Source organism: Myxocyprinus asiaticus, chromosome 24 (genome assembly GCF_019703515.2).
Source record: "Myxocyprinus asiaticus isolate MX2 ecotype Aquarium Trade chromosome 24, UBuf_Myxa_2, whole genome shotgun sequence".
Lineage (NCBI taxonomy): Eukaryota > Metazoa > Chordata > Actinopteri > Cypriniformes > Catostomidae > Myxocyprinus > Myxocyprinus asiaticus.
Genome location: NC_059367.1, coordinates 19140217 through 19167318, shown reverse-complemented (window position 1 = coordinate 19167318; position 27102 = coordinate 19140217). Strand labels below are relative to the sequence as shown.

At 40.5% G+C, this 27102-nt stretch overlaps 1 protein-coding gene across 2 annotated transcripts in view; it reads right to left on the bottom strand.

Moving 5' to 3' along the window:
• The window catches only part of LOC127415432 (semaphorin-3F-like), a 59766-nt gene that overhangs the window by 23308 nt on the left and 9356 nt on the right, over window positions 1-27102 (bottom strand). For both annotated transcript variants that reach the window (XM_051654152.1, XM_051654153.1), the window contains exon 2: window positions 14671-14799. In XM_051654152.1, the coding sequence (XP_051510112.1) occupies window positions 14671-14764 (94 nt within the window). In that variant the 5' untranslated portion in view covers window positions 14765-14799. The remainder of the gene's footprint in view (window positions 1-14670; window positions 14800-27102) is intronic.

The window sequence follows — 27102 nt, the reverse complement described above, 5'->3', positions numbered from 1 at the left end:
TGGATTTCTATAAATTATTAGACGACATATATAATTATCTATGTGTGTTTTGAGGATTCCTGTATCTAGAGTCTACAATTCTTTGCCATTTGGCCTCTACAGATTTGACTCTTAGTGTGTGTATATGTGTGTGTGCATGTGTTTGCCAGCTTGTGCCATGGTCAGCATTGCAGCCAGAACTGAGTTTAATAACATCATTTATGGAGGACAAAATTAGTCAAGTTTTCCACTCACACCATCCCAATTGCAAACATTTCTTCTTTGCCAAACCTAGCTACTGTTATAGTGCCAATGATCCACAAAAACATGATTTGGGATTTAAATAATGCACAGAATTAAACTAAGGTCACATCAAAACTAATCCATTTTTGTTTGAAAAGTTTCCTAACGTCATTGTTTTCCAAAATATGCAGTAATGAAGAGCATTTTTGAAACACTCTGTTTTCAGTGCAGAAAAACACAGTTCTAGTGTGGATGAGAGGCATAAGCATAGCAACATTAATGCGTTTTTAAACAAAAACCTATTAGTGTGGACGCAGTCTAAAATTACCTGACAAATTAAGACAAAAGCAAAAAGGGGCGAGAAAAAACAGACCTTTCCACTCATGTTTTACAGTGTGTTTAATGAGAATATATGGTATTTTTTATATTTTTCCAATTATTATGTGGATTTATGGTCTTTTGTACAATGACATATGTCAGAACTGCTATGACATCACTGTTGGACAGAAATAGCATCTGTGAAAACAGTGTCTGATCCGATTTGTCAATTTTTGTGGCTTTATTCAGTAGCTTAATTCAAGGAAACAGACATGAAGACATTTGTTCATTTAAAGGGGATACAATCCTTTAAATATACATAAAAACCACACCCACACAGATGACATCATTGTATTCTTTACAAATCAGATTATCTCAATACACATGAGCGGTTTGGTTTAATTTAGTAGGTCATTATGACTCATAAGGGTCTTAAGAAATGCTCTTAGAAGAGGAGCACTTGAGTCCAGAGTTCTTAAGACTTGGTCCACAGGGAGACATTGTGGTTATAACAATCCCTAACATACAGAAACAAACTGATAAGCGTGGAACATGTTGAATAATGAGTTTTGGAAAGTTGCGCCTTGCTTAACAGCCCCTCTATTGCTGTAAATAATGTTATGCAAGGCTGTGAGGAGGAATACGACGCCAGACCTCTCAATTAATGTGCTGTGGAAAACAACTCAGTTACGTACGTAACCTCGGTTCCCTGAGACGAAGGGAACGAGACACTGCGTTGATTAACGCATATGGGGAGTGCCTTCTTACACAACCTAGTTGAAACCTCTCTACAATATCGCCAATATTCTAATACTGACTGGTGTTTGAGCCCCGCCTGTTTTGGCGAGAAGCTGTCCACTATAAAAGCAGGTGCGTAAACACCATTTCCTCAGAATTTCTGACTGAGAAACAAGGAGCGCATCACTCATTCCTCAAAAACTCTGAGTCTTGTAGTGCGGCTAGCATTCGCAATGTCTTGTTCCATTCGTCTCAGTGAACCAAGGTTACATAGGTAACCGAGATGTTCCCTTATGACTCAGTACACTTGACATTGCATTGATTAATGCATATGGGGAACAGAATCCCATCACACCGCACTACACGACATAAGCTCCCAGAAAGGAAACACGACGCCGCAGTCTCGGGGGATGGTGACCGACATGAGTATGCCGCAGTGAGTGACCCTCATGTTGGGCCAGGAGGGGAGCACTCAGAATGAATATATTAACTATAGTCATACAGTATGAATTAACTCTTTCACAAACCCAGTTGGGAAGGGAGTTTATTTATAATGTAAGTGCTTGTGACTCATGGTAAATTACAAGGCCTGAATGCAGGTGGTTGTGTAAAAAGATGGGGAGCTCATCCTTAAAGAGAGGAGCATAAGTATATATTTGGCCAACGAAATAGCAAGCGCTCTAAACAGAGAGGACTTGTAAAGAGAGAGACATTACATCTAGGTTGTAAAACCTTGCAAATGTGTTTTGAGAAGACCATCCTGCTGCAAAACATATGTCTTTTAAGGACACACCATTCGTCCATGCCCATGAAGAGGCCATGCCTCTAGGTGAGTGTGCTTTAACACCAATTGGGCAAGTATTACCCTGTGACCCATAAGTCAGGGAAATTGCATCGACAATCCAGTGAGAAAATCTTTGCTTGGAGATGGACATTCCTTTTGTACGTCCTCCATTGCATACAAAGAGCTGATCAGACAGTCTGAACTGGCGGGCACGCTCAACATATGGAGGAGGGAAGAAGGCCTGAAGGCGAACCACCTGCGCTCTGGGTTTGACAGTGGCCTTTTCAACTGATAGTGCATGCAGTTCACTGACCCGTTTTAGTGAGGCCAGAGCCAGCAGTAGTGCGGTCTTAAAGGCGAGTATGCGCAAATCAAAGGCTCGAAGGGGGTCCTTGCGAGAGCTTTTAGGACTAAAATTAAGTCCCAAGTCGTGACTGTAGCCGGCCGAGGTGGGTTTAATTGTCTTGCTCCTTTAAGGAACTTTAAGATTAAATCATGCTTGCCAATAGTGGCGTTGGCTTCATGTGCGTGATACGCAGATATAGTCAACACATACACTTTAGGCGTTGATGGAGTGAGTCCTGCGTCTAATCGCTCTTGAAGAAATATGCGAATTTCATGTATGGGGCAGCTTATTAGGTCTTTGCCATGTGAGAGACACCAGTCAGTGAACACATTCCATTTTAGCACATAAAGGCATCTCGTGGATGGTGCTCTGGCCTGTAAAATGGTGTTCGTGACTGAATGCGTCAATTCTGGCACGTTTAGCGTGCTCCGTTCAGGGACCACATATGCAGAATCCAAAGTTTGGGCTGGGGTGCCAGATTGTGCCTTGCGCCTGAGAGAGGAGATCACTGCTCAGCTGTATTTCCCATGACGAGCTGTATAGCATCTCTATAATTTCCGGAAACTATGGCTGGTTGGGCCATTTCGGCGCAACCAGTAGAATCATTTCCTTGTCCTCTCGGACTTTGCATATGACAGGGTGAATCTGGCACAATGGGGGAAATGCATATTTGGCCATTTGTGAGCCATTGTATCTGCTCCCAGCGGGGCTTGGGACTTCGAGTACCAGAGGGGACAGTGGGCGTTCCCCACTGAGGCAAATAAATCTATTTCTGCTTTGCCGAATATTTCTTAAATCCTCAATACATTTTGTGGATGAAGTCTCCATTTGCCCGGTATCACCCCTTGGCGTGACAATAGGTCCGCGCCGTATTGTGCCAGTAACAGCCAATCGTCGAGGTAGTTCAAGATGCGCATGCCGCTCAGTTTCAGAGGGGCGAGAACTGCATAGATGCACTTTGTGAATGTGCGAGGAGCCAGAGACAGTCCGAAGGGCAGGACTTTGAACTGATATGCTGTTCTCTAAAACGCAAATCTCAAAAAAATCCTGTGATGTCGTACACTTGGATATGAAAGTACGCATCCTTCAGCTCTATCAATGCAAACCAATCGTGTGGGCATACATGCGGTAAGATCCGTTTCTGAGTAATAATTTTGAATGGGCACTTTGTGAGTGTGCGATTCAAACGTCTCAGATCCAGGATTGGCCAAAGTCCGCTTTCTTTCTTTGGGACAAGAAAATAATGGCTGTAAAACCATTTTTGTGCTTGACAATCTGGCACAACCTCTATCGCGCTTTTCACGAGGAGATGGTGTATTTTGGCTTGTAACACTGGCGCGTATTCGGATGAAAATGTTGAAGACAAAATGGTGTTGAAACGGGGTGGCTGGCATGCAAATTGTATCGTATAACCATGTTCAATCGTTTTTTGCACCCATTCTGAAATACCCATTAGGGCTCGCCACTCGTCCGCGTAACAGGACAGAGGGCAATTTGGTTTACTCACCGTATGATATAATGCGTCGCTCACCATAGGGAAGCGGTTGCGCATAATGTGTGGGCTTTGAAGAGGAAAAGGGCTCTTTATTGAGAATGTGTGAGCATCTCGTGCATTTGCAACGAGTGCTGTATTCTTTTTTGCATTTATTGCATTTTTTATTGCATTTATTTGAGTGCAAGACACAGAATGAACAGTAATATTCCTTTCCCAGAAACAGCAGTGGGGAGATGGGGAACAGTGTTTTGTATCTCTAATCAAGCCTTCTTCAGAGCAGACCCAGAGGGAACTGCAGGCTCTGCATTCCGCTTCAAAGGGTTGTGCCCATCAGGAGTGCTTTTGCTGCACGGGGGGGGGGGGGGTCTCCCGTTGGTGCGGGCTGTGCGCTGATATGGCTGCTTCTGTTTGGGCTCACTGGTGGCTCGCCGGTGGCAGGTGGCGGCGCTGAGGAAGCAGGTATGGGGCTTTTAGTCAGGCACTGGCTCGAAACAGAGCGAGGGCGAACCAGCTGTGATGTACTCCGTTTTGGCATAAAGTGTTTCATAGCCTGTGATTGCTGTTGAGTCGTGACGTAATGACCAAAGAGGCCGGCTGGATACACTGGCGCATCCAACACAGTGGCTTTTTCCTTATCACTCATTTCTGTGAGAGTCAGCCACACATGTCGATCAAGAACTACCAGGTGTCCCATGGATTGCCGATGGCCTGCGCAGTGACTTTCATGGCATGCAGCTCTAAGTCTGTTGCAGTGCGGAGGTCTTTGAATGTCTCTGGATCGAAGCCTTGCTCTTCCAGCTTGAGGAACTTGGCTTGAAATACCTGGAGCACCGCCATTGCATGGAGTGCTGATCCAGCTTGTCCTGCTGCTGAGTATGCTTTTCCAGCCAGTGCGGACGTTTGTCGACAAGGCTTGGAAGGATGTATAGGGTGTGATTTCCATGCCCTGTTACTCGCTGGGCAGAGGCGTGCCGCTACCGCCTCCTCCACAGGAGGTAGTTAAGCATAACCATTCTCTTCCCCGTGATCCATATTAGAGAGGATGGTGTCACTGTGCGAGCATGATGAGAAGGCACGTGCCAGGACTTAGACAGTTCATTATGAACTTCGAGGAAGAATGTGGCAGATTTGTGGAACATGGCCACTTGACGGTGTCCGGACTGCAGGAACCATGCATCGAGGCGAGACTGTTCAGGTTCTTAAGGGAGACCACTCGAGGTTGAGCTCTTTGACCGTCCTTGTAAGGACACGGAGCATCTCCCTGTCAGTGGCGTGTGCACACTCCTCGCCCTTGCTGGGGGAAGGGGTGGCAGCGTCATCCACTGACCACTCGCCTGAGAAACATGCCATTTTCATTATCATCCCCAGCATCAGAACCGCCGAACGAGACGAGGCCATGCGCTCTTTCAGAGGGCCGGAGCTCATCTCGCACATAACGTATTGGCAAAGACGCGTCACGTGGAGATTGAGGGGCTCGCAGGGTGTGTGCCGGCACAAGGTCCACCTCAAATTCATTCTGCTCGACCTCACGGCCCCGCCGTGCCTCCTCGAGTGAATCCTTGGGTATCACAGAATAGGCGGGTGGGAGGGTGCTTGAGGCTGAATCATCCCTCAGAACGAGGGCGATTCAAGCCCTTGCAGTGAGGGCAGTCTGTCTCCATGAGAGATGTCGCTGCGTGGGCGTGGCCCAGACAGAGAATGCAGTTCTCATGTTGGTCTGACGGTGGAATGTGCCTCTCACACAAGGAACACTTATGGAACGACATCTTCAAAAAGACGCGAACACGTAAGCGACTCTTTCAAATATATTTGTAACACACAGTATACAATTGCCTATAAGGCGTTCTAGACAAGAGATGAATTGCTGTCTTGAAGGAAGAAATTCTGAGGAAATGGTGTTCGCGCACCTGCTTTTATAGCGGACAGCTATTAGAATATTGGCGTTATTGCAGAGAGGTTTAACTAGGTAGTGTAAGAAGGCACTCCCCATATATGTTAATCAACGCAATGTCAAGTGTCAAGGGTTATTTCACCAAAAAAATATAAATTCTGTCATCATTTACTCACCCTCATGATGTTACAAATGATTTTCCGTATAACTTCTTTTTTCTTTTTTTCTGTGGAACACATATTAGGCAGAACATTAAGGATTGACAGCCTCAGTCACCATTTACTTTCATTGTTTTGAAAAAAAGATGCAATGACAGTGAAAGGTGACTGAGACTATCATTTTGCCTAACATCTACTATGTGTTCTACGGAAGAAAACAAGTCATACACGGAACAACATTAGGGTTTGTAGATAGACATGTTTATATAGCAGCTTTATGTATCTACTGCAAAAAACAATTTTCTGAAGACATGTGAATAGCAGTTTTTGCCTTTGTGAATAAGGACACCTCATAAAAAGTCTGGAAAAGACTGGCATGTTAGGAGCTGTGTCAGCAGTTCACTTCAGTCTGCTCAGAAAATAGACACAGACTGTATAAAAAGTAAAGGGAACCATCCACGTCTGTATATTTCTTTTGGACATTTTTAGTTTGAGCCTTGTTTAAACTCCTGCTGCGTGTCGGTTCTGACAGCTTCTTTCCTAAACCCTGTGCTGGTCTTAACTCACTGACTTCACCGCTCTCGCAAAAGAAATCTAAATATTTAGGTCATGACCAGGTTTCTACAGGTAAATGCATTTTCATTGCATACTGATGTGCCATTTATGAAGCTCTTTTATTGAAAAATAAATTATAGTACACCAGGGTTGGGCAGATTTCAGAATTTAAAAATGGGCTCCCTTTTGATTCATTAGGAATTTGAATTGAATTGGCCACACCTACCAGAATTTTGAATTGGAATGACAGTAAGAGGAATTTGCTGAATTGCAACAGAGCACAACAGTCAGGTTCTGGAAGTAAAAATTCCATAGGAGAATTGATTTTTAACAATAGTTTATGAACCTTTAAAGATAGACCTACTGTGAGCTCTGAGGTTGTTAATCAGTGGCATATGCTTCTGTTAAAGCCACTGTTCCATGTTATTTCAACTTTAATTTGTACACATCTAACTGTTTAGTGTCTGTCCTTAACTTGTGACCTTTGTGTAAACAGTTCAAAATCTTAACCATTATGCTACACCCAACACATATTTCTCTGTATAGCTCTATTTCAGTCTAACATTTAATGAGGAAGCGGGATCAGATCACATTGTTTGCAGGCATCCATATACAGTGTTGGGGAGTAATGGAATACATGTAATGGGATTATGTATTTAAAATACAAAATATAAGTAACTGTATTCCACTACAGTTACAGTTTAAATCATTGGTAATTAGAATACAGTTACATTCAAAAAGTATTTTGATTACTGAAGAGATTACTTTGCATTTTATTGTCATTTGTTTCATTTAATATTTAGTCCTTTCAGATGAAAAACATTTATACATATAAATGATGCGATCCAAAGTGCATTTGAACAGCAGTGAAACACTTTCTTATGACATATAACATTCATACGAGCAGACAGAGAAGTAAGTTTGAAGTATGTTTGGAGCAAAAGAAATAGAAATAAACCTTGCGTAAATTGTCAGCTTTCAGCTAAGCTAAAATGCTATTTCTAGCCATTTTACATGCACATGTTACCAGGTACGATAGTATATTTAATCAAGAAAATTCATGTTGGATCATAATTTCTTTTTTTTTCCCTAGTAAGACCTTTGATATTAGGGCAAAAATCATATTCTTGATAATAATTTTTGTACTGTTTTCCTATAAAAATATCTAAAAATCCTTAAAACAAGATAAATTTGATTATCTTGTTTAAGAAACAACACTGCATAAGATATTTATGTTTTTCAGATAATATATTTTTAACATGTGTATTTTGTCTTACTGTACTGGCAGATTTTTTATAGGCAAAACAAGTGAAAAAATCTACCAGTGCTGAAGAAGTAATCCAAAGTATTTAGACTATGTTACTGACCTTAAGTAATCTAATGGAATACGTTACAAATTACATTTTACAGCATGTATTCTGTAATCTGTAGTGGAATACATTTCAAAAGTAACCCTCCCAACCCTGTCCATATACAGCATCCGGGAGAGCATGTGGGCTTTGGATGAGCATTGATAGTCGTGACTATATGCTATTTTTACAAACTAGTCCCTAGTTTTAGTCCCTTTTTTCCATTGTGAATAACTACAAATACATTTGGCCTTTAAAAATATGCCACTGTGCCACGTTTACAGTTTGATTCTGACAGGAATGGCTTTTAAACAGATCCATACATAGCATCTGAATACCTACTCTGCTGTGATGACTGTTCTCAACCAAATCTAATGAGCTAAAATTCCAGAGAATGAGATTAGCCCAGCTTCCGACACATCGTAGCAAAGTTTTCAAACATTGTCTTTGTTTAATTTGTGGCTGCAGGCCAAAAGAACTGTAGGCTGAATGCCAAAAGACTGGAAAAGAGTATCATGAGAATTATAAAATATCATGAAACTGTGCTCTGGATTTTACAGCATTTAAAAAAGCAAAAAAAGAAAAAAAGAATTCCAGATCATTACTTAGACATGGGAGACTGATTCAAGGCCAGCAAAAAACCCAGAGCATTTTTCACAGGAAAGGACATGAGGCTAAAGTGTCTCATTGGTTTCTCCTGGGAAGGAAATGTTGATTGTAGATGAAATGCAAAACTCTGCATGACCTCATTATAAATGTATCTGCCTACAAACACTTGGCACAAGAAACTTGGATGGTCATATATGAGAGAAGAACCCATTAGTAATAATTTTTAAGGCTTTCATCTAACAAAACTGCTGAAAAGAACAGCGCATGTTGTGCTTTGGATGCTGGTGTTTCTTAGTCAACCAGCTTCATCAGAAAAGCTATGCTGGTTGTCCAGATTCACCAAACTGTAAAACCTATCTGCAATTTTAAATGAAAAATAATGTGAAAATGCTACTGAAACAAACATTACTTGATTAACAGGTAGTTAGCTTAATTTATTACACGGCTCTCTGGAATACTCCGATATTGTGATTGGTTAATGTCACCATCTAGCGGTATTGATATCTGTCACAAGCACACATCCACGTATCTGACTGCTCATCAGGGTATTTGCAAGCCACATTTCCTGCCTCTCGGATCACTGTGCGATCTCTACAAGTAAGCCAATAAAATAATTTTAACAAATAAATATTTCATGTGCATTTATTTATTTGGCAAGTAGTCTTGTATAAGATGTATAGTGAGCAGTTAGACATTCATTAATAACTAAATAAACACCAAAAGAATTCTGATGCAAGCTGGAGATGGATTTTAGCTGTTAAGTGATTTTTTTCTTCTCAAATTACATAATCAATATTTTGTCCATTTATTTGTTTATTTTGTTAGTAGCCATGTAATAAGCAGAATGATGTACAGTCAACCGGATGTTATTGCACAATAAAATCCCCTTCGTGGAGGGGTCTTGTATCACTCTGAAAGGGTTTATTTTGTGATAACAACTGGCTGACTATGGTAAAAAATTATATATATATATATATTTAACAAAACAAAAAACATGCAATTTTACAGTAAACTATTATGAAAAAAAATGTTAATTTAGATGTAAAAAGTATGATTTTACCGTATAATTAATGTATATTATGTTTAACAAGTGAATGCATGTACAGTACACTATTGTTAACAGTGAAAAACAATAATTGTGGCTTTGTTACACAACAAATGTGTACACCTAAATTCCCAACACGAGGACACTGGCCTCAGTGGTCATTTAGTCACCATCCATGAAAGAAGATTAAACTGAAAGTGACTGGTGACTGAGGCTGTTCTGAACATTCTTTTATTTGTGTTCTACTGAAGAAAGAAAGTCATACTGGTTTGGAATATTGATGTGCAAAACTGTAATAATTTTTTTTTTTAAATTGACTAGTTGGTCAGAGGTTTGAACGACTAGTCGTGTTAAGGATAATAATGTATAATTAGGCACTGTTATGGTCACATGACTCTAATCAGATGCGTTTTAGATGGATATACGGACGCCAAGCGCAGCACTTTCAACATGGTAACAAACAGATAATCAACAACAACAAAAAAAGGCTAAATAACTATAACATCTTATTGCACAAAACTATCAAAGTAAGAAAAAAGAAAGGCTCCAATAAAGAACATCACAAAACCGCTTATGTGTATCGTGAACGCAGAATGACATGCTTCAATGTAGACAGAGAGCTTGGGAATCTCAAGGCAATCCTCGCTGCGCACTTAAAAGCGCAGAACTGTAAGATAAAGACACATCTAGCTCATGGCAATTTAACCTTTTTTACTGCAACTATTTATTTAAGCAGTATCAAACAGAATCAACAAAAACATGCCCACTTTTTCAGCCATCATGGTTCCATTACTCCCTAGTTTGGAACAAAATGAGGATGATTAAATGATGATGGAATTTTCATTTTTGAGTGAACTATCCCTTTAAGAAAAAGAAATGACCACAGTGCATAGGTTTAATGATTGTTTATGAATATATTATGACAAATGTTTACGGCATTGGGGCCTATTGTCATAATCTTGCCAAGGTCTCCACAAATGAATGGACCAGCCCTGCCTGATCCCGACAAAGTCTTTCAAAAGCCAGTGGCTCTGCTGTGGGGTGCAGAAGGATTCAGGTTGGATGACACCAGCTGAAGCCCCAAACATTGTCTATGTGGTATTTTGGAGCAGGTTGTTGGCAGTGATCCCTGCCATGCTTTGGGGGCTTCCCTTTGCTTTGGCTGGGGAAAACACAGCAACCACACAGGCTAATAATAAACCTCAAATGCCATGGGCCAATCCCGTTTCTCAGAACAGTGATCTATCCCACTGTCACCTACGCACATTATAACCCCACACAACCCAGGGTCATAATCACCCTTGCTAACACACACACACACACACACACACACACACACATGACACTCAAAAATACCTGTACTATATTTCAAACACAAATATAGTCCCTTTCTGTCATACTGTTTCTCTCTCTCAAAGTGGGGTAGAGTATAACTCTAATTACTATTTTTTTAAACTCTATTTACTCACCCGCATGTTGTTCCAAACCCTTATTTCTTCCATAGATAAAATTAAGATTGGCTCTATCAAGCTCCAAAATTACACCAATAGCACCTTAAAAGTATCATAAAAGTAATCCATTTGATCTATCCTATGTTCCAAGTCTTAGAAAGCCATACAATAGCAATTGTGTTGGGAACACATATTGTTGGTTGTATTAATCAATTTTATGATACTTTTATGGTGCTTTCTGGAGAGTGACAGAACAAGTCATCTTGCACTTTAATTATATATATATATATATATATATATATATATATATATATATATATATATATATATATATATATATATAGAGAGAGAGAGAGAGAGAGAGAGAGAGAGAGAGAGAGAGAGAGAGAGAGAGAGAGAGAGAGAGAGAGAGAGAGAGAGAGAAGTTTGAATAAATTTCAAAATTTCACCTTTTGGGTTTCACGGAATAAAGAATGTGATGATACAGTTTGACGAGGAGGAGGGCGGGGCCGTGAGGACACACAAATCGGGCTAATCAGCCGGAAGGGGGATAAAGACGAGCCAGAGGCACCAGTTCGAGAGAGAGACACACACAACGCGGCCGCGTGCGTCTCTCTCTCTCTCTCTCTCTCGAACTGGCGCCTCCGGGTACTGATCCTTTCTGGAGCCCTGGGAGAGACGAGGGGAGCAAAAGGGGAGAAGGAAAGAGCGAGGCGGAATGACAGAGAGAGAGAGAGAGGAGAGAGAGCGAGAGAGAAGACTTGCTCGCCGGTTCCTGGACACGCTGTCGCCCAGTCCTAAACTGCTCCTCCGCCCTCTGGCGGATGACAGCTCACTCATCCTCCTGCGGACGGCAGCGAGCCCTCCGACCCCTGGCAGATGGAACCACTCCTCCCCTTCTCAGCGGACGGCTGCGCTTCCTCCGGCTCTCGCCGGCCGGCAGCAACCCCTCCGTCCCCTGGCAGATGGCCACGGCTGCTTCTTTGGGCGGACAGCAGCGATGATGACTCCGCGACAGTGCATCCCTCCTCCCTCCCGTGTTTCGGCACCACTGTAACAGTTAAGGGTTGGGCAAGGAGGCAGGAACCGGCTGAACAATAAACATAAAGTTTAATGATATAAATGAACTTAAAACAACATAAAACATAAAAGGAACACAGACACACATGCAGCGCGGCCGTGTGTGTCTCTCTCTCTCCCAAACTGGCGTCTCTGGCTCCCTTTATCTCGCTCTCCCACTGATCAGCTGATTCTGTGCCAGCTGTGCACCCTTGTGGGCCGGCCACGCCCTCCTCCTTGTCACACTCCTCCCCCGACCGATTCAGGACGGGGCACCACTGGACTGACCTACTCCCCCCCCATCTCTGGAGGGGAGACGCTGTCCTTCCGGCAGTTCTGTCAGCTAGTGGTCCACCGCCTCCTGGGAATCTGGGGGAGAGATGAGGGGAGGCGTGGGGAGAGGGAAAGGGCGAGTGAGAGACAAGAGATAAAATTTGCCAGCTGGTTCCCGGACACGCCGTCGCCTGGTCCTCAACCGCTCCTCCCTCTGGCGGATGACAGTTCACTCCTCCCCCGGTGGATGGCAGCGAGCCCTCCGACCCCTGGCAGATGGAATCGCTCCTACCCTTCTCGGCAGACGGCAGCGGTTCCTCCGGCTCTCAGCGGCCGGCAGCGACCCCTCCGTCCCCAGGCAGTGGCTGTTTCTTTGGGGGGACGGCAGCAGCGTGGACCCCACGACAGCGCATCCCTCCTCCCTCCCGTGTTTCGGCACCAATGTAACGGGGTAATGGATGCGCAAGGAGGAGGCGGGAACCAGCTGAACAGTCAATGTAAAGTTTAAAGATATAAATGTATCTAAATGTATTTAAAACTTAAAACAACATAAAACATAGACACACAGACACACACAACTTGGCTACGTGCATCTCTCTCCCTCGAACTGGCGCCTCCGGCTCATCTTTATCCCCCTCCCAGCTGATTAGCCCGATTCAGGGCCAGTCGTGCATCCTCACAGCCCGGCTCCGCCCTGCTCCTCATCGCATACAGGTTTAAGAATGACATGAGCGATAATGACAGAATTTTCATTAATGGGTGCACAATTCATTTAAGGTGGAAAAGCAAATCATTCAACATTTACTGAATTAAAAATCAGTAATAGTAAAAGAAAAGAAAAAACACTAAAATAAACCTTTCTTCTCCACTCTCTCTACTTTAGAAAAGCCCACCAGCATCCTGACAGTAGCATTTCATGAATAACTGCAGCTCTACCTGCTCAACTGGCACAGGTTGGCACACACCACCAGGTTGTGCACTAAAATACCCTGTGGAGGAGACTGTACAAGTGTGTTTGTGCACATACTTTCTGATGGATTTTTACAAAGGAATGGGGCTCCACTGCAGAGACACCTGCTGGTTTAGTGTGTGACAGTTTCTGAGAACTGAGAGCAAATTCATGTCAGACTGTGACCTGTTGTGCCTCTGCGTTTCTGTAGGACGGGTGGTTGAAATAGTTTTATAAATGTGTCTGCATGTGGCTGTGCCAAGTGCCTTTCATGCCAAGTGTCTTTCATTATATAAAACAATATCTTTTCAACAACTCTACTGTATCTTTTCAACTCCGGAATTTGACCGCCGTATGCGTGCTCAGTGGAAAAAAAAAATGCTAATGCTTTTGTGAGAGAGATTTGACTTTTAACTTCAAACATCTGCCTCTCTCTGCTTGCATCTCTTTGTGCCCCGCCGTGACACATCCCCCTGCAGAGGGGATGATGGGTAGTCCCTATCTGGGGCATTAATTGGGAGATGAGGCATGCTGGTGCCAGATTCAAAACACGCACAGAAAGACAGGAAGCGAGAAAGTGAGAGAGAGAAAAAGAGAGAGTGTGACAAGAGGAACAGTAAAAAGAGAGGCATTAAAAAGCCACTGATGACAGAAAGTGCCCAGAAGCTCTACAAAGCATGAAAACAAAGTTCTACAGGCTTTCAAGAGAACTCAAATCGTTCTATTCAAATTAACTACAAAATAAATACTAGAAGACCCAAAGATTCCACAGATAAATACTGAAAGGGTTTGGGAAATGCACTTAGGAAGCAATCGAACCATAACGGTTTAAAATTTGAATGTTCAATTGCTTAATACCAGGGTTTTCAACTGGGGGTCTGTGGACTAATATATTAAACATACAGTATAATACATCTAATAAAAAAACAAAAACTTTGAATATAATTAATGTGCATAATGTAACATTTAACATTTAAAAATTTAATTAATGTATTGTATAACTTTTGAAATTTATGTTTAATGGTTTATTAATTAAATTACTGTTTAGTGTGACCAATAAAATCCAGTATTTTTAAAATGGTTGGATAAAAGTCTGGATTGGGATGGGGGACCCTGGGTCAGAAAAAGTTGCCACCCTCTTAAGACAATGTGATCATCTAAAACATTCATTAAATGTCTCATGTTTCTGCCTGAATAGTTGTACCTTGTTAGATACAATTATTTCCAGGTGTTTATAAAGCCTAAAAATAGGATTTGTGATAATGAGATGTATAATAACTTCACTTTTATTGCTGCATCTAATTAGTAAAAAAGGAGAAATTTATCCATCTTAAATAACCCCAGTCTCTTAAATCACTAGTGATGTATCGTTTACACATACAGTATTTACACATGTGTGTGTGCTTGTGTAAAAAAAAAAAGGCTCACCTCTATATGACAGGTGCACTCGGGGTGCTGTGCGGGTGTTGCCATGACAACCCCAGACACACAAACTCAGGATGAGTTGAAGCGTTTGAATCATGTTGATGATAATGACAGCAGTAAACCCACTGAGATCTGCATGATCAAGAGAGACAAAGAACAAATTCATGAGTTAATAAAGAAGCTCCAAAAAGAGAAATGCATTGTGAAATATAAGAAAGTTAATTTCATGGACGTTGACAATTATTATATTCATTTTCAATTAAGTTTGAATGTGTTTGCATTAATCAACATATGTGCCCCATAAAACATAAGCGATTCTTTCAACAAAAAGAAAAGAATGACTTGTCTTGTTAGCAAAGGAGCAGCCACCCTGAAAAGCCCTGACCCAGATTAGGGCATGTTTACAGGTCACTGAAAATCTGAGAAAAGTCCCACCCATCGGCAGAGAGGCTCCAAAGCCAAAAGAAAACAAAGCACTAAAGGTGGCCTTTTGGCTTTTAATATTTGACTACTGAAATGTTTCCAAACAGTAAGACAGGGTTGTGAGTTTCTCTCAACAAAAAAAGAGCATTTACTGCCATACCATGACGGCTATAAACACCTTTCCTGCAGCAGGTGAGTTGAATGACAATGTGGATGTACTTAAACACAGCAACTCAAATGATTTATATAGGTAGACAGTTTAGTTTTTTTTCTTTAGCTTTGACCATTTCCTTGTTTAATCTTTTTTTTTACTTAAAGGGATAGTTCACCCAAAAAATGCTAATTCTGTCATAACTTACTCACCCCTCATGTTGTTCCACACCTGTAGAAAAATGTTTTCTTCCATAGAACACAAAAGGAGATGTAAGGTAGATTGACAGCCTCAGTCACCATTCATTTTCTTTATATGGAAAAAAAGAAGCAATGAACGTGAATGGTTACTGACCCTCACATACTGCCTACCATTAGGACTGGGTATTGATACAGATTTCCTGATTCAAACCAGTTCACAAGCTCTTGATTTGATTAGATTCTGATTCGATTCGATTCAATTTGGTATCGATTTATATGGGTATATTTCAGTTATAATGTCCCTTTTGCTTACATATGAATGAAAATTCTCTCCCAGCTAATGCTGTTAATTATACAGGGGACCTTCTAACTAGGTACATTAAGAAAATATTCATTTTACTGTACATATATTCAATCAACAAATATATTATATTTAGTTAATTTTGTATTGTTCAATTGCATAATTTGTACTATTTACAATGATTTGTTGAACACACGTCAAAAACGGTACTGTCTCTTTAAGAAAACCAGCTGTTCTGTAAAAATCGTCTGTAAATGTGCGCACATTAACAAGAGAGACTCAAATGGCTTTATCTCATCTGTGCTATGCGTGATTAGAATTAAAAGTTTTTTCTTTGTTTGTTTTTTTTACCAACAACTGACTGTAGAGAACAGAAAAGGTTTTAAAATAAACATTATTCAATGACAAATGGGTTGCGTGGATGTTGTCTTTGGACACACATTACACAGAACAACTTCTACTCTCAACATGCAGTGAAACGATCTCACTGCTGAATACTCCACCACTATATGACACAATTACTGGTGAGTGAAATATAAACATTTACCAGCCAGTTGCAAAAATATATACATTTTTAGTTGCATAGTGCAAAATTTAGTTGCAAATGCAAGAGATTTCCTCTCATTGTAGAGGGATGCGCATGGAGTAAAAGATCGATCTAGGGATTTAAGAAATGATATCAGGCTCATTCAAATGACGAAACAAATGAAGTACATCTGAAAATTTATATTTTTACCCACCCCTGCCTAGCATCTCCTTTAGTATTTTTGTGCATTTACAACAACACGAGGATGAGTATGACTGAATTTTCATTTTTGACTGAACTATCCCTTTAAAAAAGACACAAATATCTGAACCGATCTGCCCTTTTCCACATAACTATAGTGTTGGATTGTGTGGGAGAGGGCAGCAGGTCTTTCTGCAGCAGAGACATATGCCTAAAAGAGATTAGAAAACTATGCAGTCAGAGAGCAATCGTTTCTTTAATAGGTCTGCCAAATTCTTGCAGCCAGGGCAAATCCATGTCACACTGTATTGCTTTAAATCTTAAACTCTTAGTCCTGACCGGCAGGGAACAGCAAGCCTACTGTGGCCCTTCATATCTGCACAAAAGCACCCCTTTCTGAGGTGTTAAACACGGTGAGCACGTATCTATGCATGCTGTGTACACAGATTTACATGCTTAACTAGGGATACCCAAAACAGGAATGCATACACTTGATAGCATGTTTTATAATCAAAATGTTCTGGTGTTCCACAAAGACAATAAGCTCAGAAATATGCTGATTTATTACACAGCTCTCTGAAATACTTGATAGTAAATTGGCCTAATGACTGCTAACCTGTATAACTGACAGTTCTATCAGGCAACCAATTTTCTTCATAGCTGTGGTCTCTCATATCACTCCACGGTATCTGTCTTCTCAAAAAATGTAAATAAATAAACAATTAAGAACCAAATCAATCTTTCATTTCCATGTATTCATTTTTATGGTAAGTAGCCATGTAATAAGCAGGATAATGTACAGTCAGCCAGGCACTGATGCAAAATAAACCCATCACAAAAGTACACTATGTACACAACGCCATTGTAATTTAACAGGTTTGTTGTGGTTCTACCACTTAAGTCCTCTTTTGAGGTAGTTTTGTTATGCAATTTGAAGTGCTGGAGTTTGGCCCTCTGCCAGAGTTAAATTACACATTACAAGCAATGAAAAATGAGGAACAATAGCCAAATGACACAATTCTTTAGCCTTGGTAAATGCACTGAATTACCATAAATTTAATCTGAAGAACAGAAATGCTTAAATAAAAATGCACTTGTGCATTTGAAGCAGTCTGTTTGGCAATTTTTTTAAGACATTATGTATTGAGCACAATTGATGTGCGAGATTCATAAAACAATGCAAAACACTGCTGAATTCTCCACTGTCTATTGCCCCTAAAAGGTACCAGAGGGAATGACTAGTCTGTAAAAGATTTTAAAAGATTACCAGGAACAAACACATTATTGTTAGTGTGTCAAAAATAGCTAAAGTCACCGATCCAGACAGACAGGAGAGGCTGAGTGCTCCTACACATTGTCTTTTGGCTCTTTCATATACATTTACTCAAAACATTAAAATAATAAAGATAATAATGCACAGTCAGCCAGTCACTGTCACAAAATAAACCTTGACAGGATGATCCGGACACTGACGTGAAGCAGAGAGGTCTTGTATCATCCTGAAGGGGTTTATTTTGCAATAATGACTGGCTGACTGTACATTATCATGCTTATTACACGGCTGCTCACCAATTTAATGTATTTTATTATATGAAAAGAAAGAGGCCACAAAGTGCTACGAGAGACATAAAACTAGCACAGTGTAGGAGACTGGTTGCCATATACACTGATGATCCAAAACATTATAACCACCTGCCTAATATGCACTTGGTCCTCCACGTGCAGCCAAAACAGCGCCGACCCGCCGAGGCATGGACTCTACAAGACCCCTGAAGGTGTCCTGTGGTATCTGGCACCAAGACATTAGCAGCAGATCCTTCAAGTCCTGTAAGTTGTGAGATGGAGCCACCGTGGATCGGACTTGTTGATCCTGCACATCCCACAGATGCTCAATTGGATTGAGATCTGGGGAATTTGGAGGCCACGACAACACCTTGAACTCTTCATCATGTTCCTCAAACCACTCCAGAACAATGTGTGCAGTGTGGCAGGGCACATTATCCTGCTGAAAGAGTCCACTGCGATCAGGGAATACCATTGCCATAAAGGGGTATACCTGGTCTACAACAATGTTTAGGTTGGTGGAACGTGTCAAATTGACATTCACATGAATGGCCAGACCCAGGGTTTCCCAGCAGAACATTGCCCAGAGCATCACACTCCCTCCACCGGCTTGTCGTCTTCCCACAGTGCATCCTGGTGCCATCACTTCCCACATTCATTCATGTGATCCAAAAGAAAATGGGACTCACCGAACCAGGCGACCTTCTTCCTCTGCTCCAAGGTCCAGTTTTGTCGCTTGCGCGCATGCCCACTGTAGGGGCATTTCACAGAGGATAGGGATCATCATGGGCACTATGACCGGTCTGCGTCTATGCAGCCCCATACGCAGCAGGGTGCAATACACTGTGTTGTGACACATTACTCCCATAACCATCATTAAAATTTTCTGTGACTCATCGGAGCCGTAGCCTAGCAGGCTGCACTTATGACATGTGGTGCTGATGCTGGCTCGTGAGGTCCTGTCCCGATCCCATTCCCACTCTTCTCTCTCTCATTTCTCTATCTTCCCTATCCAATTAAAGCCAAAAGGCCATAAAAATAATCTTTAAAAACCAGACAGGATAGCCTTCGTTGCGCTAGCGCATTGATGAGCCTTGGGCACCCAACACCATGTCGCCGATTTGTGGTTTGGCCCTCCTCGGAACACTGTCGGTAAGTACTGACCGGGAGCACCCCACAAGCCTTGCCGTTTCAGAGATGCTCTGACCCAGAACTGATTTTTCACTTACCATGTTGACTACGAGAACTGATTGTTTGCTTACCATATAATCTACCCAGACCTTGACATGTGGCCTTGTTAGGAGATGATCAACATTATTCGCTTCACCTGTGAGTGGTCACAATGTTTTGGCTCATCGGTATACAGTTTAACAGTCATTATAAAAAAAAACAATTCCCGCATAATGTGCGATTGACCAGTCAGAACCAAGAATTCCAGAGAGCCTATAATCAATAATAATCTAAAATAAGCCCCCTGATATATTACTGAATATCTAAATATAACAGTGTAGTTAGCTATAATATGTAAATATACACAGACGTCTACCTTTGTTACAGTAATAGAACATATGCAAGTACAATGGCAGAAGTCTATATTGCTGTATTTCTGCATCACTTGAATTGCTGAACCTCAGTTTGTCTGCCTTTAATTTTGAGATTCACTGTAAATGTGAGGGTGAAGCCATGGGTGAGCCCTGTAGCCTAGAGAATACCTATCGTTAAGAGTCAGCACATGTCTGCTCTCTAATTATATGCCTCAAGTGGCTACAGGGGTGTCATTATCGCAGTGCGTGTGTGAGTGTGTGTGTGTGTGTGTGTGTCTGCATGTGTTACAAGTGAGCCACACCTGCACACAGGGACAGAATGATGAGTTTCTCATAAATGGACTGGAAGCAAAGAGTGAATCTGAGAATAGAAGAGGTCAAAGTCAGTGGGTGAGGCAAGAAAGAATGATGAGGTTAAGGTGAGATGGACAACAGGGTAGATAGATAGAGACTGTCAAAAAACAAGCAACGTGGTCTGAAAAATGAAAGGGAATGAAATGATTATTTTCCACATCAGTGGTTCTCTAATGGTTTTTCTTCTGGAGGACCCAGATTTTATATTTGACATCAAGTGGTGACCCAACAGTCAGTACGTTTACATGCGCAGTTGTAATACAGCTACAGTGGTGGTTTTGTATAACTGAGCTAGTGTCTGTCCAAATATACATGAGTACAATGAGTAACTGAATATTTAAAGGAAGAATTTTAGTTAAGGTAGTGTTAAGATACTAGTCTCATAGAATGAACGTTACACAATAACTACATTTTTGCAAACTGAGTTTTACATGCCGCATTTTACGTTTTGCTGCAGTTTCCTGGTTTAATTAACAGTAGTGGTGCTACAACAACTGTGCTTTTTATTCACTTTCACACAAATCACAACTACAATGGCTGATTATTATTTTATAAACACTTATTTTTGGCTCTTTTACTCACACACTGCTATGTTATGAAATTGAAAAACTTGCATCAATAATTAAAATGCATCATATGAAAAACAATACATTTTAGCGCATGTATTACAAACCCACAAACATTTACACACATATTCAAGAGTGATTAACCTGCACGGTAGCTCACCTAATAGAGTGTTGGTCTTTGGACTTGGAAGGCCGAGGCTCGAGCCCAGCAAAGGATGCAAGCTGTCTAGCGTAGGTAGAGTCTGATTTCAGTCAGACTAAATCATTTACATGACATAAAAAAAATGAATTATTGTTTTACTCATAATGAAATCAAACTTTTAAAGTACATGTAAATGACCTTTCCAAAATTGTTTATTGTACAAAAGTAAACAAAACAAAAATCTCCTTAAATCAAACATTATAATACATAGTTGCCTCTACATCGTGCATTTAAAACCGTACGCACACCTACGCACACGCACACCTAGCCATGGATTATCCCTTACATATAACATAATAAAATATATGTTTGGTTTCTAAATGTCAATTAAATTTCAATGGCTTCATGCTCAACGCAACTAGTTATTCACTGCACGAAAAACACTGTGGTTGGCACAAACCATGTTTGTTCACACTGCAAGTGAACCAGTACTTAAAGTCATCTGGGTCGTATTTTGTTTTACCTTGCAGTTTTATTCATGGTTTGTGAGGATGAGGGCCTGTCATGCAACCTGTCCATTTGGCATCTTCCCAATTTGGCTAGCTTCTACAAAGTGACAGATGAATTTGTGACAAAATATTGTACAGCTGATTGGGTGGCTTTTGACATCAGCAACAAAAGACAGATGAATACTTTTCTCCTCCATTTTAAAAGTTGATAAACCTATATATATATATATATATATTTGCTTTTTCTAATTATGCATGATTATATAGTTGTATTTTATCATCTGAATTTCTCATTTTTGGGTCTAATTCCACCAGTTGAAAGCCACTGATCTAGACAGAAAATTTAAAGCCTTAAGACATTGTAGATGCTTGTCAACAAAAAGCCATTTTTTCTCACAACATTACTTAAACATTTTAGACAGGACACTCTTTTAATGAAAACAGTATAGAACAGAGACAAAATAAAACTATTAGTTGGCAAAGACGTTCTCTCTTGCTCTCTCTCTCTTTCTGAGCTCTTTTGTGTCCCAACGTCTACCACTCTCTCTGTTTTTCTCTCTCCAGCTGAGCTCCTCTTCAAGTGGAAATTAGTTTCCATGCAGCAGGCATGAATACAGAAAACCAATAGCGCAGCGCGTTTACCATTAACAGCCTGGGTATGTGGAAACAGTAGGTCATGGGGCAACTTGACACAAAGGATTTTGGAAGACTTTCCCTCAATGATTCAACAGCAGTGGCTCCCTCCTGCCGAACCAATTTCTGCATTTTCGCTCTAAGGTCCCCTTAAAGCAGCTCTAATTGACAACTAAGAATGTATGATTTACAGAATCTCAAGCTTATTTGTGAGGATTGCAATAGCAAAGGTCAATTTGAAGTTAATACCAATTTAAGTAAAGTAAAACTGAAAATGATGTAGAAACCCATTGCGGAAACCATTAGCTTATTAAAATACACAGACCTTTTTAATAGACCTCCAACAAAGAAAGACTTTTAGCAGGGCTCCCAAATGGACCCCCAAGAAATAAAGCAAGCCATGACTGATCACATGCCCAACACCCTGAGTGTCCCCCATTATTGAATAGAATGTGAAATCTCTGTGAATTAAGTGAATCAGACTGTATTGCTGAGGAACTCAATGGTGCACTTCCAGCAGCCTTCCAACTGCAAAGCTTCACTGCTACCAGTCAGTAGAAAAGCTCTGAGAAATCTCAGAAAAAGGAGCAGACAATTTCAGATCTCTGGAGCCGATAACACTGTCACACATTCCTCCACAGAAGACAGGCCATTTCTCAATCTAAGACTTAAGACCTGTTAAGACCTCTTCATCAGTCTCTCATTGACACATGACTTGTTCTTACAGGTCTGTCCAGTCTCATCTTTGACATCTTTAGTCTTTGATGTAATCCTCTTTGCTGATCTTTTTGGTGGTAGAATTACGTGTACTGGGAAGTTTGGGTTAATTCGATGATTAATCAAAAGATCAATCTTTTTTAATGATCTTGCAGACCCTGCAAGGCCATTTAATGTGCTAAATTCTTGATAAATACAGAAAGAAGAAACCTGATAATAATCAATCTTTTGTTCCATTTCATATTGTCTTATTTTTGTTTATTGATTTAGGTTTAAAAGATTATTAATTAAAAGGTTCAAATGGGTAACTGGGTCTTAAATTCCAAGAGTAGAAGTCACTAGGCTGATGAAACCAGAAAAATAATTTCCAAGGCAGTGGGTTGGATTACTGTGGGCTTCTCATGTGATGAAGAGGTCTACAAGCCAATAATTCCCTACAAATACAGTCACAATTAACTGAACCCAGGAGAGCTCAAAGTGAGACTTACACTGTCCATTTAAAACACAGCAGCCAGAGAAATTTGACCAAAGACACACAGCGCACAATGACAGCATTACTAAAGATACATGATCAGTCCTGCATACCAAGAAAACCAGAAATATGAGTTGAACTACTGTCCACTGTCCAGAACGTTAATTTGACGTCATTTACTCTTGGTTTTCAAAGACGTTGGTTGAATTTCCATTTGTCAACCAGTCTTTGTTAGGCTCACCCATAAAACATCTTGTCCACTTGTTATGAATGGTTTTTTTTTCTTTTCCGGTGAGTTACACTTCAAAGGGGGTGAAAAACTTCCATCAAGTCCTTCAGTTCTGGGTAGTGTGTGGTTAGAATGACAGCTTGTATATGTTTATCTGGGCCACCTGGTCTCCAGAAGCAGATTTGGGAGCGGTCCATGAGGAGAAACTAGAGGGGTACAGTAGGAGATTGTCGACGTCCTGCATTTTGCCATCACGCTCTAGCCAGAAGCTCTTACTGTCTGACAATTAGGTACATCTGCAAAGAATAATAATTTTGTGCATGTGTGTGTGTGTAAGTGCACTTTTGCTCTGAGGTTTTGTTCTAGTCATTAAATAAATAGGCCAATGACAAAACTAGAAAAGAATGTATAAAACTATTCTGTATTAAAAACTCAAAATTACCTCTTTTATTCTATTAACTTGCAGTTTCATGAGCCAATCAGTGTAGTATGTTTTTGACAAACTCAAAAAAGAAACTTTAACATTTTATTTTATTTTTAAAAAAAATCAAAGCATACCTCTCAATGCTTAGTATCACAGTACAAAATAATATGATAGATCATAAGTAAAACATCAACCAGTGCAGATAAACCACTCCTAAAACTTAAGGGGATAGTACACCCAAAAATGAAAATTCATCTTTAACTCCCCCACGTCACCAACCTGCATGACTTTATTTCTTCTGTGCAACACAAAAGGAGATCTTAGGCATAAGGTTAGCCTCAGTCAGTGGTGTGTACAGACCTCAGCAGGAGCAGGGGCGGAAGTATAAAAAAAGGGCACTTATACGTACATTTATTATATAAACTCAGCAAAAAAAGAAACGTCTCTTTTTCAGGACACTGTATTTTAAAGATAATTTTGTAAAAATCCAAATAACTTTACAGATCTTTATTGTAAAGGGTTTAAACAATGTTTTCCATGCTTGTTCAATGAACCATAAACAATTAATGAACATGCACCCGTGGAACGGTTGTTAAGACACTAACAGCTTACAGACGGTAGGCAATTAAGGTCACAGTTATAAAAACTTAGAACACTAAAGAGACCTTTCTACTGACTCTGAAAAACACCAAAAGAAAGATGCCCAGGGTCCCTGCTCATCTGCGTGAACATGCCTTAGGCATGCTGCATGGAGGCATGAGGACTGCAGATGTGACCAGGGGAATAAATTGCAATGTCCGTACTGTGAGACGCCTAAGACAGCACTACAGGGAGACAGGAAGGACAGCTGAAAAAGTTAACTGAATTTTTCGCTGGTTTATGACTGTTTTATATAAAAGGTGTATTCATTTCTATCTTCATTGAAAGAAACGGGACCGCTCTACACTGCAAGTGTGTGATGTCGGAAATGCGGTAGCAATCAAATATTATTTTTTTGATCTACAATTCAATACATAAATCCACTCTTTCTTGATCTCGTCTGAGACCACGCCACTCCAATGATCTGATCTGCTGTAGTGTGCGCTGTTAAAGGCACCTGCAAATAATTTTCTTTAGTGCTACCGCAATTAACAACGAAATCTCATATTGACACATTATTACTATTACTGTGAGATTAAGAGATTTTAATTTTATTTTATTTTTCTTTTATAATTTGATTTCTCCACTTTTTCTGAACAACCAGAAGAGCCCCTTTAGATTTGGACATGAAAGGGGCAGAGGCTCGAGCCCCTGCTGCCCCTCTTCTGTAGATGCCAATGGCCTCAATCACCATTCACTTTCAATGTATATAAAAAAACAAAAATGCAATGAAAGTGTATGGGTTAAGACTAAAATTCTGCCTTAAATCTCCTTTTGTGTTCTACAGAAGATAGAATGTCATGAGGAAGAGTAAATTATGAATTTTCATTTTTGAGTGAACTATCCCTTTATACAGGGATAAGAAAACATGTGCTCAACAAGAAACTCAAATCCTCTTCAAATCCTCAGGCTGTATTTCATTTTCCTGGGAAAAGAAAGTGAGAAACATAAGCATATTCTGTGCACCAAACCACTCATTTTTCCAAGGCCTCTCAAGATTTTGTGACGGCAGTGAACAACAGAAAGATGGGGAAGATGAGGAGAAAAGTAACATGAGCTTCAGCCACAGCAATTAAACCACTGAGGTGGAGAAGAAAAGGTGAAGCAGTCAACCCTATCACCTCTCTGAACGCAAGCTGGGTGGGGCTAATGCAGCCTGCTGTCAAAGTTAGCGCTCATTAGCGTGAAGCATTAGCTCCACTATAGAGCTGCCACTGACTTGGAAACAGCCCCGAAGGGCTAACAAGTGTGCAAAAGGGTCAAGAGGGTCATGTTTCAACATATACCATGGCAGAAACATAATAATCATTTACCAGGAACTTAGACTTTACTGTTAGGAAAACTTTCTACCTTGTTTCCATAGCTAATGCTAATCCACATATAGCTGAAGTCATAAGTTTACTCTAAACTTACACTTACACTTAGGTTGAAGTCATTAAAACTATTTTTTTAACCACTCCACAGATTTCATATTAGCAAACTATAGATTTGGCAAGTTTTTTTAGGACATCTGCTTTGTGCATGACATGAGTAATTTTTCCAACAATTGTTTACAGACAGATTGTTTCACATTTAATTGACTATCACAATTCCAGTGGGTCAGAAGTTTGCATACACTAAGTTAACTGTGCCTTTAAGAAGCTTGGAAGATTCCAGAAAATGATGTCAAGCCTTTGGACAATTAGCCAATTAGCTTCTGATAGGAGGTGTACTGAACTGGAGGTGTACCTGTGGATGTATTTTATGGTCTACCTTTAAACTCAGTGCCTCTTTTCTTGATATTATGGAAAATCAAAAGAAATCAGACAAGACCTCAGAAACAAATTGTGGCCCTCCACAAGTCTAGTTCAATCTTGGAAGCAATTTCAAAACACCTGAAGGTACCACGTTCATCTGAACAAACAATAGTACACAAGTATAAACACCATGGGACCACGCAGCCATCATATCGCTCAGATTGGAGACACATTCTGTCTCCTAGAGATGAACGTAGTTTGGTGCGAAAAGTAGAAATCAATCCCAGAACAACAGCAAAGGATCTTGTGAAGATGCTGGAGGTAACAGGCAGAGAAGTATCTATATCCACAGTAAAAACTTGCTCAGCAAGGAAGAAGCCACTGCTCCAAAACTGCCATAAAAAGCCAGACAACAGTTTGCAAGTGTACATGTGGACAAAGATCTTAGTTTTTGGAGAAATGTCCTCTGGTACAATGAAACAAAAATTGAACTTTTTGGCCATAATAACCATTGTTATGTTTGGAGGAAAAAGGGTGAGGCTTGCAAGCCGAAGAACACCATCCCAACTGTGAAGCATGAGGGTGTCAGCATTATGTTGTGGGGGTGATTTGCTGCAGGAGGGACTGGTGCACTTCACAAAATAGATGGCATCATGAGGAAGGAAAATTATGTGGATATATTGAAGCAACATCTCAAGACATCAGCCAGAAAGTTAAAAGTTCAGTCGCAAATGGGTCTTCCAAATGGACAATGACCTCAAGCATACCTCCAAAGTTGTGGCAACATGGCTTAAGGACAACAAAGTCAAGGTATTGGGGTGGCCATCACAAAGTCCTGACCTCAACCTGAAAAAGTGTGTGCGAGCAAGGAGGCCTACAAACCTGACTCAGTTACACCAGTTCTGTCTGCAGGAATGGGCCAAAATTCCAGCAACTTAATGTGAGAAGCTTATGGAAGGCTACCCAAAACGTTTGACCCAAGTTAAACAATTTAAAGGCAATGCTACCAAGTGATCCTAACTGACCTAAGACAAGGAATATTTTCTACAATTAAATGTTAGTAATTGTGAAAAACTATTTGGCTAAGGTGTATGTAAACTTCTGA